Source organism: Schistocerca serialis, chromosome 3, assembly GCF_023864345.2.
Source record: "Schistocerca serialis cubense isolate TAMUIC-IGC-003099 chromosome 3, iqSchSeri2.2, whole genome shotgun sequence".
Classification (NCBI taxonomy): domain Eukaryota; kingdom Metazoa; phylum Arthropoda; class Insecta; order Orthoptera; family Acrididae; genus Schistocerca; species Schistocerca serialis.
In genome coordinates, this window is record NC_064640.1 from 912,850,455 (window position 1) to 912,867,683 (window position 17,229).

The window sequence follows — 17,229 nt, forward strand, 5'->3', positions numbered from 1 at the left end:
ACTATTCTTTGCATCTGTCAAACCAACTCTTCGACTATCAATCTATCTAGACAGTAGATGAACAATAACCGGATTTGACTATTTACCTAAATGAGATTTCGAAAATTACTGCTTGAACTTATTAAAGACCTCAGGGGATTCACTACTCTAAGTGAATATGTGCCGTAGCGAGCATAGGGCCCCGAGCTGTAGTGGTGCTATTTCCCTTTTAGTTTTCTGTACCGCTGCCTACTCTTCTACTATTCTTTGCATCTGTCAAACCAACTCTTCGACTATCAATCTATCTAGACAGTAGATAAACAATAACCGGATTTGACTATTTACCTAAATGAGATTTCGAAAATTACTGCTTGAACTTATTAAAGTCCTCAGGGGATTCACTACTCTAAGTGAATATGTGCCGTAGCGAGCATAGGGCCCCGAGCTGTAGTGGTGCTATTTCTCTTTTAGTTTTCTGTACCGCTGCCTACTCTTTTACTATTCTTTGCATCTGTCAAACCAACTCTTCTACTATCAATCTATCTAGTGAGTAAGTGAACAATAACCTGATGTGACTAATTGTACCCAAAAGTGACTTTGGAAATTACCGATTGGACTTACTGTACCTATTGCAGCATTCATTCGTAGTTTAAACGAAATTTTACCTGTTTATCTTCGTGACAATATTACTTCTTATGTTGACGACATTCTTATTGCTAAACGTTCTTGGAGTGAGCACAACAAAATTTTGGACTCATTATTACGTATTTTTGCAAGAGTTGGCATTACAGTAAACTTGGAAAAATCTGAATTTGGTCGTTCTCAGGTGAAATTTCTCGTCACATTATTTGTACAGAAGGTATTCTTCCTGATCAAAAAAAAATTAGACGCTATTCGTAATTATGCTGTTCCTACCACAAAACGTGAGATTCGTAGTTTCCAAAATTTTTGTGGAATGATATACTTTTAAAAAAATTTTTGTAGAGTGACATACTTTAGAGAAACTAACAGCTACATGTAAACACGCAGAGAGTACAAGGATGCCGCGCTGTGTTTTGGCGGCGGCACATACTCAAAGCAACAGTCAAGTCTGCGCGCCGCACAAGGCAGTCGTTGACCGCAAACAATTGCTTCCTACGTCACGCGCCTACAGCTGATCGAGCGCTCAGTGCGAATGCACTGACAGCCGTAAACAAATACACAGTCTAATTTCTCCGACTAAATTCAGTATAAAGCTATAGTGACTTGATGAATTCTGTTATTAACATTTAGTATTTTTCAGGATACGGTTCTATAAAATATTTAAGAACTTCAGGTAAATTCTGTGCATGTCCGATGTTAAGACGACTTACTATGGAGAAAATTTCAGGAAGAATGTAATTTCGAAGAAAAAACTAATAAACTAAAAAGGTAACTATTAATTGAGTTTATTTTTCAGGTAACATATTTCCACTTAGGTACGTACTTTAGACGTAATTTGCTGCTCGCAATTACGTGATTCATACTTTGTGCTAATTTCATGTTCTATGAATTTACTTGTGAAGCGACGTGCTTGTGTACATTTACTGATTTTGACAATTATTGATTAATGAACAGGGTTGTTATTTGTATATATTATGCATCGCTTGGCTGCACTGCTATTTCACTGATGTCATATTTTTTAATTATGTGCCTGCTGTGCTTATTTATTTGAATTATAATTGTCATCTGATTAATTGTGCTGACTGTGATTATGTATGTAAGTTATACTTTGTGATTTATCTGCTTGCGCCTCCATGTTTACTTGCTAAGATGACATATGAACATTTATTTGCTTATGCTGATATGATGCTAATGACCTGTTTATTACGTAAGATATATGTTTACTGCTATGCGTATGGATTACATATTTACACATTTCTGTTTTGTTGCCATAACTGCTCTTTAATTTGGTGTATGGAAATGCTGATATACTGTGTATGAACATAGAGTTTAGGTCACACTATGGTATTAATTATAGATTGTTCACTTGGCAGAGCCTCGTTGTAGGATTTGAGCTGCATCCACTTGTTGACATTGTGTTCTCTACTGGTATATTTACTCGCTATTGCAAGTTTTGCTTACGCTCAGTGCCTTATATTTTTAAGATAAGAAAATTAACTGCTATAATTCGACGAACGACATTAGTACAAGAAAGTCATAGAAGTCACATGAGCTGGAGGTTTTATGGAAGCTGTATACATTTATGCTAATAGGAAGGAGGCTAACGACATGACATACCAAAAATAAGTTTAGACCATTAACAGTTATTACACTGCATTTTTCGTGAGCAATTGAAATAGGAAGTGACACTTGACACAAAAAATACTCCACATGTTTGCTTCTGCTATGATTCTTGAAGTGGTGTACACACTGTGAAATATTATGATCATTCACACTCCGTAATCGTACTTAATTACTGAGAGTTATTCGAACTAAGTCTGTTAGAGGTTAGGTATGCATTTCTTTTATTTAATGATGGACAAGGAACCAAAATGTATCTTATAATTTATAATGAGTAGAAGATTGGGCTCAAATGGATTACACAGAGGTTGTGTGTTGACAATGTGTCTTCGGATTGTATGGGATGATGAGGTTTGCATTAGGATTTTATCTGTACTTGTTCAAGGAGACTGACTAGAGGAAAGAGTTGTTATGGAAGTGAAATGATATTGGTGCTGAGGTTTATATGTAGCGACGTATTATTGAGGTATAGAGATTATATGAAGTTGATGATTATTGGAGTTTTTGTGGACAAGAGGTAAGGTAAATGATGTTGATGATAAGAGTTATATGTATCGACGTATTGAAGAAGTATTAGTGACGTATTGAGATTATGTGATGCTGATGATTATTGGAGTTTTGGTGTATAAGAGGTAAAGTAAGTGAGGAGCATATTTTTTTTGTTGGTCTTAATGGAACAAGGAGGATGAAGATAGCAGACTAGAACACTAAAGTAGAAGGAAGATAGTCTATACACACACTTGTTAAATCACTAAGCAGTATATGCTTTTTTTTGAAGAGAGGAAGTAATTGCATATCTTGGCACACTGACAGTTGTTCAACAACAGTACATTTTGATCTGGCTTGGCAAACATTGGTCTTGACATGATGACTATGACATTGACTTAACTATTATTGACTATTATACATTGCTGCCAGTACTACTTGATACACATGATGAACATCAGATTTAGACAGAATTTCATTTACACAATTAACACTATTCAGTTACACAGTAGTACTTAATGTGGATGAGAGATGAGTGAGTGTGTTCTGTGTGTTTTCCTTTACTAATCCTACCCACCTATCTCCTAAATATTATTTTATTTGTTGGTAGTGGCTTGCACTGACACCCATAAATATTATAGGTTTACTGGTATTTGTGTATTGTAATAGTTAATAGGATAATTATCTGATATCATTTGTGTGTTTGTTATGATTTGTATCTTACTGTAAAAGCATTTGTATGTGCATTCAAACTATTGTTCATGCCTGAACTGTCTGATTAGTGAAGATAAATATTCTGAACTGTTACCTGCACTTTTCAACATGATGTGTGACATTAGGACATGTTTAATTTCTGCTCATAAACTCTGATGAACAGTGTGATCAGTGTTAGTGAATTTTGTGGAACTGCTTCTGCTGAGAGATGTGACTTTTTGCTGTCTGCACCTACTCAATATTGCTGGGTGCCACTGATGGACTGCTTCTACTGAAAAGATGTCCCCTGTTGCTGTGTGCACCTGATCAACATTACTGGGTGCCACTGATGGACTGCTTCTACTGAAATGATGTCACTTGTTGCTGTCTGCACCAACTCAACATTGCTGGGTGCCACTGATGAACTGCTTCTACTGAACTAATGTGACTTGTTGCTGTGTGTACCTCTGCAACTTTACTGGGTGCCACAGATGGAACTGCTTCTACTGAAATAATGTCACTTGTTGCTGGGTGTACCTGCTAAACTTTGCTGGGTGCAACTGATGGATTGCTTCTACTGAAATGGTGTCACTTGTTGGTGTCTGCACCTGCTCAACATTGCTGGGTGCAACTGATTGACTGCTTCTACTGAAATGAAGTCACTTGTTGCTGTCTGCACCTACTCAACATTGCTGGGTGCATCTGATGGATTGCTTCTACTGAACTAATGTGACTTGTTGCTGGGTGTACCTGCTAAACTTTACTGGGTGCAACTGATGGACTGCTTCTACTGAAAAGATGTTACCTGTTGGTGTTCTTTTTTGTATAAACTAATCATTGAAAGCATTTTAGGTGAACATTTGTATAAACTGATTTTTTGTATATTGTGTAAACTATTATGTAAAGTCACATGTATGAAAAGAAGTTGTATTGCTTACTGTATTTCATATATTAGGTTAGTGAAAGGTCAGTGCAAAGCCAAAATTTTTAACTAATTATGTGATATTTAGGTATTAATATTATCTTTTATTTTTGTCTGTATTTTTCTGGACGAATTTGGTGGTATTTTCACCACCAATGCTGGCAAAAATACCATCAAATTCTGGCCTGTGGAGGAGGGGCATATGAAAGGTGGCTACACTGTGCCACTGCGCCAGAGAGTGCGCCAAAGAGTACTATTAAGCCGCCTCCACAGTGCGTGTTAAGAGATCGTAGAAGTCAGTGCTTGTTGGGAGTTCGTAGCGGACAGTGCTAGTAGAGAGCTCGTGAAAGTCAGTGGTTGTCGAGAGTTCGTAGAAGTCAGTGCTTGGAGAGAACTCGTTGAAGGCAGTGTGTGTTTAGAGTTCATGGCAGTCAGTGCTTGTGAAGAGATCGTAGAAGTCAGTGCTAGTAGAGAGCTCGTAGAGGGCAGTATGTGTTAAGAGTTCGTGCCGAGATGTGCTAGTGGGCACTGCTTGTCGTGAAGTCGGAGTGAGATGTGGTAGTAAAGAGTGTTGTTCCATGTTTTATGCAGTTATTTGATGGGAGAGATAGCAGATGTTATTGTAATGAGTGCATTTCGTCAATATATATGAAGGTAAAAACTACAATGTTCTTTTATTAATTGTGTATCTGAAATAATGCATCACTACAGGTTCAGTCAACAAAGCATCTGGTTTGTGTTCTTGCATTAGAGTGTAATTCTGGTTTTCTTGCGTAATTATAGTTTTTCTAATTTTCTTTTGTCACCTCAGTATAGTTGGTATTTAAAAATTCTTGTCTTGTTGGAAAGAACCGTGCCAGATGTGGACGTTGAGTCACACTCCCACATACAGAACAGTTACATTTGTGCTTGGATTTTGTAGGTTTTATAGTTGCTGGGGACTTAATTAATTAACTGTGTTTACGAAAATTTTCTTACATTGTTTGTTGCAGTCAGATAGCGTAAAAATACTAGTCAGGGCCAACCGATTACGAGACTTACGTAATCGGACAGACAGCTACAAAAAAAAATATTTTCAATCAATAATTTAATTAATAAGCCCCCATGCACCATTCATGTCTAGTGGTTACTGTACCTGTTGTTGACAAACTTTTGCTCTCCGTATTTTATATTCGCTACCTTCAGAATTCTAAATTGTGTATTCCAGTCAACACATTCAAAATTATTCTCTAAATCTACAAATGCTATAACCTTTTTTCGACCTTTCTTCTAACATAAGTCATAGTGTCAATATTGCTACATTTTTCCAGAACCGAAACTGATCCTTCTCCAGGTCGACTTTTACTTGTCTTCTCATCCATCTGTAAACAGTTCGAGTCGGAATTTTACAAATAAGATTTATTAAACTAATGATTCGGCACTAATCATACCTGTTAGCAGCAACCTTCTTTGAAACTGAAATTATTACATTGTGTATGTGGTGACTGTCCTTTTGTTCTTTCGGAGATGTCCGAAAGAACAGGCACGAAATCTACACATATCAAAAAAACTTTAGCATGACCTCGGTTCCGAGAGTTCCGGAACATGTACAGAAAATTGGAATAGAGATCAACATAAACATCATTTCCACCCTTTTTATTGCTCATGAAAACCACACATTGCATGTTGTACCACCATACAGCGAAACCTTCACAGGTGGTGGTCCAGATTGCTTTACACACCGATACCTCTAATACCCAGTAGCGCGTCCTCTTGCATTGATGCATGCCTGTATTCGTCGTGGCGTACTATCCACAAGTTCATCAAGCCACTGTTGATCCAGATTGTCCCACTCCTCAACGGCGATTCGGCGTAGATCCCTCAGAGTGGTTGGTGGGTCATGTCGTTCATAAACAGCCCTTTTCAATATATCCCAGGCATGTTCGATAGGGTTCATGTCTGGAGAACATGCTAGCCACTCTAGTCGAGCGATGTCGTTATCCTGAAGGAAGTCATTCACAAGAAGTGCACGGCGGGGGCGCAAATTGTCGTCCATGAAGACGAATGCCTCGCCAATATGCAGCTGATGTGGTTGCACCACCCACGTATCGTACAGCCGTTACGGCGCTTTCCATGACCACCAGCAGCGTTAGTCGGCCCCACATACTGCCACCCCAAAACAGCAGGGAACCTCCAACTTGCTGCACTCGCTGGACAGAGTGTAGAAGGCGTTCAGCCTGACCGGGTTGCCTACAAACACGTCTCCGACCGTTGTCTGCTTGAAGGCATATGCGACACTCATCGGTGAAGAGAACGTGATGCCAATCCTGAGTGGTCCATTCGGAATTTTGTTGGCCCATCTTTAATGCGCTGCATGGTGTCTTGGTTGTGAAGATGGACCTCGCCTTGGACGTCGTGAGTGAATTGTGCATCACGCAGCCTATTGCGCACAGTTTGAGTCGTTACACGACGTCCTGAGGCTGCACGAAAAGCATTATTCAACATGGTGGCGTTGTTGTCAGGGTTCCTCCGAGCCATAATCGATAGGTACCCGTCATCCACTGCAGTAGTAGCCCTTGATCATGAGCGAAGCATGTCAGCGACATTTCCTGTCTCTCTGTCTCCCCTCCACGTCCGAACAAAATCGTTGTGGTTCCTTCCGAGACGCATGGACCCTTCCCTTGTTGAGAGCCCTACCTGGCACGCCGGCCCGTGTGGCCGTGCGGTTCTAAGCGCGTCAGTTTGGAACCACGTGACCGCCACGGTCGCAGGTTCGAATCCTGCCTCGGGCATGGATGTGTGTGATGTCCTTAGGTTAGTTAGGTTTAAGTAGTTCTAAGTTCTAGGGGACTGATGACCTCAGTAGTTAAGTCCCATAGTGCTTAGAGCCATTTGAACTATTTGATTCTTCCTGGCACAAAGTAACAATGCGGACGCGATCCAACCACGGTATTGACCGTCTAAGCACGGTTGAACAACAGACAACACGAGTCGTGTACCTCCTCCCTGGGGGAATGACTGGAACTGATTGGCCGTCGGACCGCTTCCGTCTAATAGGCGCTGCTCATGCATGGTTGCTTCCATCTTTCGGCGGGTTTAGTGATATCTCTGAACAGTCAAAGGGACTGTGTCTGTGATACAATACCCACACTCAAGATCTATTTTCAGGAGTTTTGGGAACCGGGGTGATGCAAAACTTTGGTTGACGTGTGTATAATAAAGGCGGGGGCGGCCAGTGATCACTCCGGTGCGGATGAACACCACACTTGAACTCTTACGCGAATCGGCCAAATGCCGCGAGTAGTGATGACAATGGACAAGGGGAACTACATCAGTGGTGTGTGGATAAGTTGAGAGTTTGGATCTGACGGGAGACATGCTGGGGTAGGCCGTGCAGTTGCGACGAACCTGTGTCAAGATGGTGCAATGGTCAGCGCATCTACCTAGTAAGCAGGAGACCTGGGTTCCAATCCCGGTCTGGCTCAAATTTGCAACTTTTCCCATTGATTTAAATCAATGCCCACCGGCAGGTAGTGTCATTAATTCTGCTGTGTCTTGATTATTATATTCTACTTGCGGTCTGAGTGTATTACGCCCGTCTCATAACTTGCGTATCAGATGGAGTAGTTCTCCTGGGGTTCTCAATGATTTTGGGAAAATGATGTCCACTTCAGGTGTTTTGACATTCATTTCACTTTTATAGCTCTTCTAAATATTGCTTGGACGTTTCTGCCTTCCCTTCCTTGTCAAGCACTCGCTTGACATTCCCGCTCTTTATGATCATACAGATGCTTGTCTCTTCTCCCACAGTTTCTTATCTTTATCTTTGTCTTCATTCTTTAATTACATTCAGTATGTCTTGCATAACCTAATGATTTCATTAAGGCCTCGCTTTTTCTCCTATGTCATCCTCTGCTGCCTTCGCTGTTTACGTCAATCGTTGCCCAATGCCCCTTTTCAAATTCTCTTCAACCAGTGTTCCTTTCAATTTATCTGATTCATATCTTAATTTTATACATTTCTGTATGTTTTCCTTCAGTGTTATCTCGCAGTTTAAAACCTATTAATTATGGCCAGAGTCTCCATCTACCCCTGGAAATATTTTGTACTTTAAAACCCAGTTTCGAAATCTGTCATATATAGTTAATTTGAAACCTTCCGGTGCCCCAGAGCTCTTCCAAATATACAGCTTTCTTTTACGACTATTAAACGAAGTGCTAGGGATGATTAAATTGCGCGCTGTGTAAAATTCTACCAGAGGCTATATTTTTCATTCCTTTTTCCTCATTCCACAGTGTTTTTCATTTTCTGTCTTTTCCTTTTGCTGCTATCGAACTCTTGACCCCCCATTAATTTTCGTCTCCCTTAACTATCTGAATGATTTCTTTTAGCTTATCATACATTCCTTCAATCTCTCTATCATGTTTGGAGCTAGTAGGTATATAAACTTGTGTTATTGTGGTGGGTTTTAGCTTCATGTCTGGCTTGGCTGCAATAATGCGTTTAGTATTTTGTTCATAGTAGCTCTCCCTCAGTCCTGTTTTACTGTTGATTATAAGACCTACTCGTATTCCCGTTTGATTTTGTATTTATAACTCTTTACCTACCTGACCGCACTTCACTAATTACCATTGTATCAAACTTCAACCTATCTAATTCTTTGACCTGACTAGGGAATCAAATATTTTTTGCCGCCGCTAATAGAATGCCAAGTTTGTCTTTTCTGATAACATCTTCCTCTCGAGTTGTATCTGCGCGGACATCCCAATGGGGGACAACTAGTACTCAGAAATATTTTACTCAGGACGATGTCATCATTAAATTATGTAGCAGAGCTGCATGCCCTTCGGAAACGGGACGTTTCCTCTTGCTATGAGGTCTTCGCAGTAGCAACATAGCAAGGTTATTTTGTTTAATGTTGCTAGGCCAGATGGATCAGTCGCACAAACCGTTGTCGCTGTCACTACTGGAAAACCTGCTGCCCCTCTTGAGGAACCATATTTTAGCCCCTCCTCTCCATAGATACCTTCCGATGTGGTTGTACCTACAGTACGGCTATCCGTGTCGTTTATTCACGTAAGCCACTCCAACGCGGCAACGAGCATAGTTCGTGGGGGAGGGGGATGAATGTGACTGTCAAAATATGTGAGCTGTATAAAAACATTACACTGCAACAAAACGATCTCAATAGTGGAACAGGTTGCTGTCAGAGGAATATTGCGTACAATTGAAGAAAACTTACCTGCTATAAGTAGGCTGTTGAAGTACTGTTAGAATACACATGAACATTGATGGAAATTGCAACATAAAGGAGGACACTCGTAACTGAAATAAACTTAACACCGTAAATATGGGAAATAAGGACGCACAAAAGGTTCTGATTGCACAGCTTCACATGAACTCTCAAATGAGAATTGATTATAGTGTGCAGCAGCCACGAAACGCTGTCAGAAAATCTTTAAAGTAGTAGCATGAACTCAGAGGACGTGGAATATTCCTGTGGATCCTCCGCCCACGCTGTTTGCATTTGGGTCCTGAAACCGTGAAAAGTGGTTGCTGGGGGACTGACAAGCCAATTGCCGATCAACAACATTCCTGATAAATTCAATGGGTAACACGACAGACTGACTTACATACTGTAGTAATGGTGCCCGTCGTTCTCCGAAGGAGACTTAAGCATTCGTTGCCAGATGTAATGCAGTGTCTAGCTGAAATGTTGCGTTTAGAGCGTTGACCTGTTGAAATGTAGCACGTGGAACTGTGTGAAGGAGGTACAGTATCGCGGGCACAAAAACACCCATGATCTATCACTTGTCCGACCTGCCATTAATACATACGAGCTGAGATCGTATGTTGTATGCAATGGCGCCTGAAACGATCATAATTGGCGTTTGTCCGCTATGTCCCACAGCAATGTAGGCTTCCCAAGGATGGTCACCACATCTAATACGTACTTAATAATCATTACAGAACGGAGTGAAGCGGGTCTCTTCAGCAGACGCTGCATTTAACCACTCACACAACCAACGACAGCCTTCACTCGGCCATTGCAGGTTGAGGTGTTTGTGGTTTCTGGACACTGGTGATCGACAAAATAGCAAGTTTGAAATGATAATGAAATCAAGACCCTACGCTGCCGACAGGCGTTGATATACATCAACGGGGACAGCTGAAAATTTGTGCCCCGACAGGAACTCGAACCCGGGATCTCCTGCTTATATGGCAGACGCTCTATCCATCTGAGGCACAGAGAACAGTGTGACTGCACGCTCCCTGTGAGACCCACATTCCCAACTTAATGTCCACACAGTACATTCTTTGTGCCTCTGCCCATTACATTCATTACTCGCGGCAGACAAACTTACGGAGTCCCGTAGGTTAGGGCAATACGTGTGCATCCACACAAAACAAGGTGGTCAACGGCCGGTTAGCCTTAACTATATGAAGATGGTATCTGTTCTTTCGGACATGTCCGAAAGAACAGATACCATGTTCATATATTCAAACAGCAAACTTGTTCTCAGTCCACACGGCAGTAACGGCGTTGGATCTTCGATGCAGACTGTACAGTTGTCTCAACGCGTCATCAAGTACCCGTTTGACGCTTTGAACGGTCACGTGTGTTCTCTGGTTCCTCACACCCATTATTGTTACAACAACGAACCGAAATTGTCTGTTACAACAAACGCATTACTTGGAGACGAATAAGCCTACCTTCTTTGTCCTCATTCACGCATTGTGTCGCACCCTTTGATATCGAGACAATTTTTCCACTTGGTTTCACTTTTCCACTTTGTTGGTCAGCTCTTCAGTGACTGAGCTTGACGTAACAATACCTTTTCCGTAAATACTGAATCTTTCGACACCAGCATCGGTTTTGACGAATAAGGTTATCAAAATGGACAGCCACCGCTTACTGAAATCCCATATGCTTAAATACTCGGCATAACAAGGACTATACAGGGTGATCAAAAAGTCTGTATAAATTTGGAAACTTAATAAACCACGGAATAATGTAGATAGAGGGGTAAAAATTGACACACATGCTTGGAATGACGTGGGGTTTTATTAGAACAAAACAAAAAGTTCACAAAATGTCCGACAGATGGCGCGTGAAAGATGTCTTGCGCGCGTCGTTTGGTGACGATCGTGTGCTCAGCCGCCACTTTCGTCATGCTTGGCCTCCCAGGTCTCCAGACCTCAGTCCGTCCGATTATTGGCTTTGGAGTTACCTGAAGTCGCAAGTGTATCGTGATCGACCGACATCTCTAGGGATGCTGAAAGACAACATCCGACACCAATTCCTCTCCATAACTCCGGACATGCTTTACAGTGCTGTTCACAACATTATTCCTCGATTACAGCTGTTGTTCAGGAATGATGGTGGACATATTGAGCATTTCCTGTAAAGAACATCATCTTTCCTTTGTCTTACTAATTATTGCTATTCTGATCAGATGAAGCACCATCTGGCGGACATTTTTTGAACGTTTGTACTTTTTGGTTCTAATAAAACCCCATGTCATTCCAAGCATGTGTTAATTTGTACATCTCTATCTACATTATTCCGTGATTTATTCAGTTTTAAAATTTATACTGACTTTTTGATTACCTGGTACTTATTCTCATGACACCACATTCGTCGGCTTCGCCCACTAACGACCGAACTGCCACCTTTCAACTTAACCTCCATCTCCGGCTACACTACAGATTGGTCTGTCACCATTCGATATTGCAGTGCCTGTGTTATTCTGAATTGCGATGCAATTTTCCTTTGAACATGCATGCATGCATGTCCAAAGAACTGCGGCGACTACAGCCATTATGAAATACATTAAATGTAATCGCAATTGGAAATTGTGGTAAGAACTATGGGGCCAAACTGCTGAGGTCATCGGTCCCTGGGCTTACGCACTACTTAATCTAACTTAAACTTACGCTAAGGATCACACACACACACACACACACACACACACACACACACACACACACACACACAGACACACACACACACAAATGCCCGAGGGAGGTCTCTAACCTCCGACGGGGGGAGCCGCGCGAACCGTGACAAGACGACTCAAACCGCACGGCTACACCTCGCGGCTAATCGCAATTGGGAGGACGCATGTCCAATGGAGCATTGCATCATAATTTGGAATAACACAGGCACTGCAGTATCGTATTTATCAGCCCACATCGGGCAAGCGATTTTCAAATAAAGCGTCTCGCCTGTACGGGAATATTGTGTGTGAAATCTTATGGGACGTAACTGCTAAGGTCATCAGTCCCTAAGCTTACACACTACTTAACCTAAATTATACTGGGGACAAACACACACACCCATGCCCGAGGGAGGACTCGAACCTCCGCCGGGACCAGCCGCACAGCCCATGACTGCAGCGCCTGAGACCGCTCGGCTACGAGAATATTCATAATGGATGTATGAGTACAGGTTGTAGACAAATGGTTGACAACATATGGAAAAATGGGCCAGGCCGCGAGCCGTTCTCGGACAGCTTAATGGTAAGGCGAACGCTGTCTATACGGTAAGCGGGCAATCTGGATTAGAGTCCCTGATGGCTGGCCATATTCGCAATTGCGAATAAATTTCACCTATTCTGTCACCTGGCCTTGAAATTCTTTTTCACATTCATGGGCTGCTTCGACCTACAGTCAGACCGGCACCTTCAAATCATACTTAGACCTTGCGCTACACTACACGTCCGTAAGCACAAAAAGTAATATAAAAGCAAAATATTGTCTGTGCTCTGTTCTATGTCTGTCTACGCACGTATGAGATCACAAGCCACTAGTCAAGTCTGGCACCGGTACTTTCAACCCGCCCTTTCTTCCGTTCATACAAAGAAGGCGTCACTTGGCGTCTACGTTCTCCTTCCCTCTGCGATCTTCATCATTACTGCTGGTTACTGTTCTCGAAGCACATATGTTACGAGTTTGGGTCGTTCGGAACATTGCGACGAATTTTACTGTCGTAACATGTGTTGGTCTGTCGGCAGCAACTTGTCGCAGGGCGACTGTGGAGGAGAGAAGTGGGCGTGGACTTACTCTGCCAGTTGTCTGCGACGAGCTGCATGGCCTGCTGCAGCTGCCGGCGCGTCGGCGATGCGGGCCCCGCCGCCATCTTCGCTGTGGAGGCGCGCCGCACTGTTATCTGGCGTCGCTGCTGCTGCTTATGTAATTGCCGCCTACGGACACCACCGCGGCTCACACACTGCAAAAACGTCGCTGCTGTCGAACGCCTTCTGTTGGATTACGGAAGGTGGGGGGGGGGGAGGAAAAGGGGTGGGGGGCACACACGTCGGAGGCGGCCGTGCGGCAGCCTAGGCTCGCAGATCGCGCGTAAACTCGGTTCACGCCACACGGGATTTCCGCGTACTCCGTACACATCGCGAGGCGGACCCGTCTGGTTCAGCAGGAAGAATTTTATGCGAAATTTATTGGCGCTGGAAAGTCATAGTGACAGAATGATGACGAGACACAGCATTAAGTATATATCGTTTGTTTCGCCAAAACACATTTGAAGCCTAATCCTACTGGTTGAAACCTCCACTGATTCCTGCTAGTAGTCATCCACCTTTCTTTTTCTGAAGACGGTTCTGATCACGCACTTTGGGAATAATAATGTACACTACTGCCCATTAAAATTGCTACACCAAGAAGAAATGCAGATGATAAACGGGTATTCATTGTACAAACATATTATACTAGAACTGACATGTGATTACATTTTCACGCAATTTGGGTGCATAGATCCTGAGAAATCAGTACCCAGAACAACCACCTCTGGCCGTAATAACGGCCTTGACACGCCTGGGCATTGAGTCAAGCAGAGCTTGGATGGCGTGTACAGGTACAGTTGCCCATGCACCTTCAACACGATACCACAGTTCATCAAGAGTAGTGACTGGCGTACTGTGACGAGCCAGTTGCTCGGCCACCATTGACTAGGCGTTTTCAATTGGTGAGAGATCTGGAGAATGTGCTGGCCAGTATCCAGAAAGGCCCGTACAGGACCTGCAACATGCGGTCGTGCATTATCCTGCTGAAATGTAGGGTTTCGCAGGGATCGAATAAAGGGTAGAGCCACGGGTCGTAACACATCTGAAATGTAACGTCCACTGTTCAAAGTGACGTCAATGCGAACAAGAGGTGACCGAGACGAGTAACCAATGGCACCCCATACCATCACGCCGTGTGATACACCGGTATGGCGATGACGAATACACGCTTTCAATGTGCGTTCACCGCGATGTCGCCAAACACGGATGCGACCATCATCATGCTGTAAACAGAACCTGGATTCATCCGAAAAAATAACGTTTTGCCATTCGTGCACCAGGTTCGTCATTGAGTACACCACCGCAGGCGCTCCTGTCTGTGATGCAGCGTCAAGGGTAACCGCAGTCATGGTCTCTGATCTGATAGTCCATGCTGCTGCAAACGTCGTCGAACTGTTCGTGCAGATGGTTTTTGTCTTGCAAACGTCCCCATCTGTTGACTCAGGGATGGAGACGTGTCTGCACAATCCGTTACAGCCATGCGGATAAGATGCCTGTCATCTCGACTGCTAGTGGTACTAGGCCGTTGGGATCCAGCACGGCGTTCCGCATTACCCTCCTGAGGCCACCGATTCCATATCCTGCTAACAGTCATTGGATCTCGACCAACGCGAGCAGCAATGTTGCGATACGATAAACCGCAATCGCGATAGGCTACAATCCTACCTTTATCAAAGTCGGAAACGTGATGGTCCGCACACGAGGCATCACAACAACGTTTCACCAGGCAACGCCAGTCAACTGCTGTGTGTGTGTGGGAAATCGGTTGGAAACTTTCCTCATGTCAGCACGTTGTAGGTGTTGCCACTGGCGCCAGTCTTGTGTGAATGCTGTGAAAACCTCATCATTTGCATATCACAGCATCTTCTTCCTGTCGGTTAAATTTCGCATCTGTAGCACGTCATCTTCGTGGTGTAGCAATTTTAATGGCCAGTAGTGTAATGTGGTTATAGAATTACGCTGAGGTTACAAAAGACACGAGATAGCTATATGCGCATATACAGATGGCGGTAGTAGCGTGTACCATAGGTATAAAAGGGCAGTGCATTGGCGGAGCTGTGATTTGTACCCGGGTGATTCACGTGAAAAGGTGTCCAACGTGATTACGGCCGCACAGAAGGATTTAAGAGATTTTGAATGCGGAATCATGAGAATGCCAAATTTTAGGCATTATCTCTCACCACGGACAACCATCACTTGACGACCAGGAGCAACGGCGTTTGCGTAGAGTTGTCAGTGCTAACAGACAAGTAGCAATGTATCCGTTAGGAGAGTGCGGCGAAATTTCTTGTTAATCGGCTATTGAAGCATAACAGCGATGTGTGACCCTTTGCCAACATCACGACGTTGCCTGCAGTCCCTCTCCTGAACTCGTGAACACATCGGTTGGACCCCAGTCGACGGAAAAACCGTGGCCTAGTCAGATGAGTCCCGTTTTCAGTTGGTAAGAGCTGATGGTAATGGTCGAGTTTGGCGCAGACCACACGAAGCCACGGACCTAAGTTGTCAACAAGGCACTGTCCAAGCTGTGGTGACTCTATAATGGTGTGGGCTGGAGAATTGGAGTGAATGATTTGCCCAACCAGATCACCCGAGATGAATCCCATCTAACATTTATGGGACATAATCGACAGACCATGCATTACGCCGAGCACATGGAATGGACTGGGTCCTCTGGTCCAACTAAACAGATCATTGACTGGAAATGTTTATGTTCGGCTACATAGAGACCATCTGCATTCATGGGCCTCATGTTCCCAAACAACGATGTCACCGGATCACTATTATTCGCGATTGGTTTGAAGAACGTTCTAGAGAAATGGAGTGAATGATTTGGTCAACCAGATCGCCCGAGACGAATCCCATCTAACATTTATGGGACATAATCGATAGATCATGCATTACGCCGAGCAAAAGAGGTCCGACCCAGTGTTAGGAGGTATCCCATGACTTATGTCACCTCAGAGTATATCAAACATTAAAATTCATTCATACTTCGCTAGAGAACAGTTTCAGCCTTAGACGATATTTTTATTTTAAAGTGATACCAAGGAGCTGACATGGTAGAAGCAAAACAGCAGCTCCTGCTTACCCACTATTTCAGATCTGTATTCAGTCGCACTTAGCTGCCTCACACTGGAGCGAGCCTGCAGACGTACCCTATGTAATCCCGAAATTCCGCTGAAGACAGCTGTCAGTTTGATGCTCAAAGCAGAGAACTCTTTTGTTCCAAACATTATAATTTCTCTTGGAATGCCTAACGGATTCTGGAGCGTGAGAAGCCGTTACTCGTCTGTTCCAGATCGTCGATACCAGCAGCAGAAATTTTTACAGATCAGTTTGATAAACTTAAGGTGATACCGATACATCCGCAGTTAATGATGTTATGACAAGAAACTATCTACCGTTCAGTAAGGACACACTTAGATTTCGGTTGGGAGAAAATGTAGTTATTATATTCTAAACGATTCTGGAAATATTTGAAGTTGGAGTATGTAACTTTTTATCTACGAAGATGTGCTTTTCAGTAGTATTGTATAATTGTTGGAGGCACTCGAAGGGACGTAAAGGAATGAAGTGGTATGACTCTTGTCATAGACTGCAGCGAAGCTAGTGACAAAAAATTGCTGACAATGTGCTATATACGGAGACCATGACGTCAGGCAAGACAGTTTCACCTCATTTGCCGCATAAACAGAGGGGAATGGGGTACAACCCGATCTGAGCTGACGTGCTTCACTCCCACATTTTGCACATTCCCCGTCTCGTTTGGTGAAAAATTTACAATGAGATTTTAAAAAGCACGCTATCACTATACTTTTGTTTCCA

At 43.1% G+C, this 17,229-nt stretch overlaps 1 protein-coding gene across 1 annotated transcript in view; it reads right to left on the reverse strand.

Annotated features, from left to right (window-relative positions):
- Positions 1-13,562, reverse strand: part of LOC126471168 (dystrophin, isoforms A/C/F/G/H-like) — an 881,357-nt gene extending 867,795 nt beyond the window's left edge. Inside the window, exon 1 of the mRNA XM_050099271.1 lies at positions 13,388-13,562. Within this exon, the coding sequence (XP_049955228.1) occupies positions 13,388-13,463 (76 nt within the window). The 5' untranslated portion in view covers positions 13,464-13,562. The remainder of the gene's footprint in view (positions 1-13,387) is intronic.
- Positions 13,563-17,229: the final 3,667 nt, after the last annotated feature.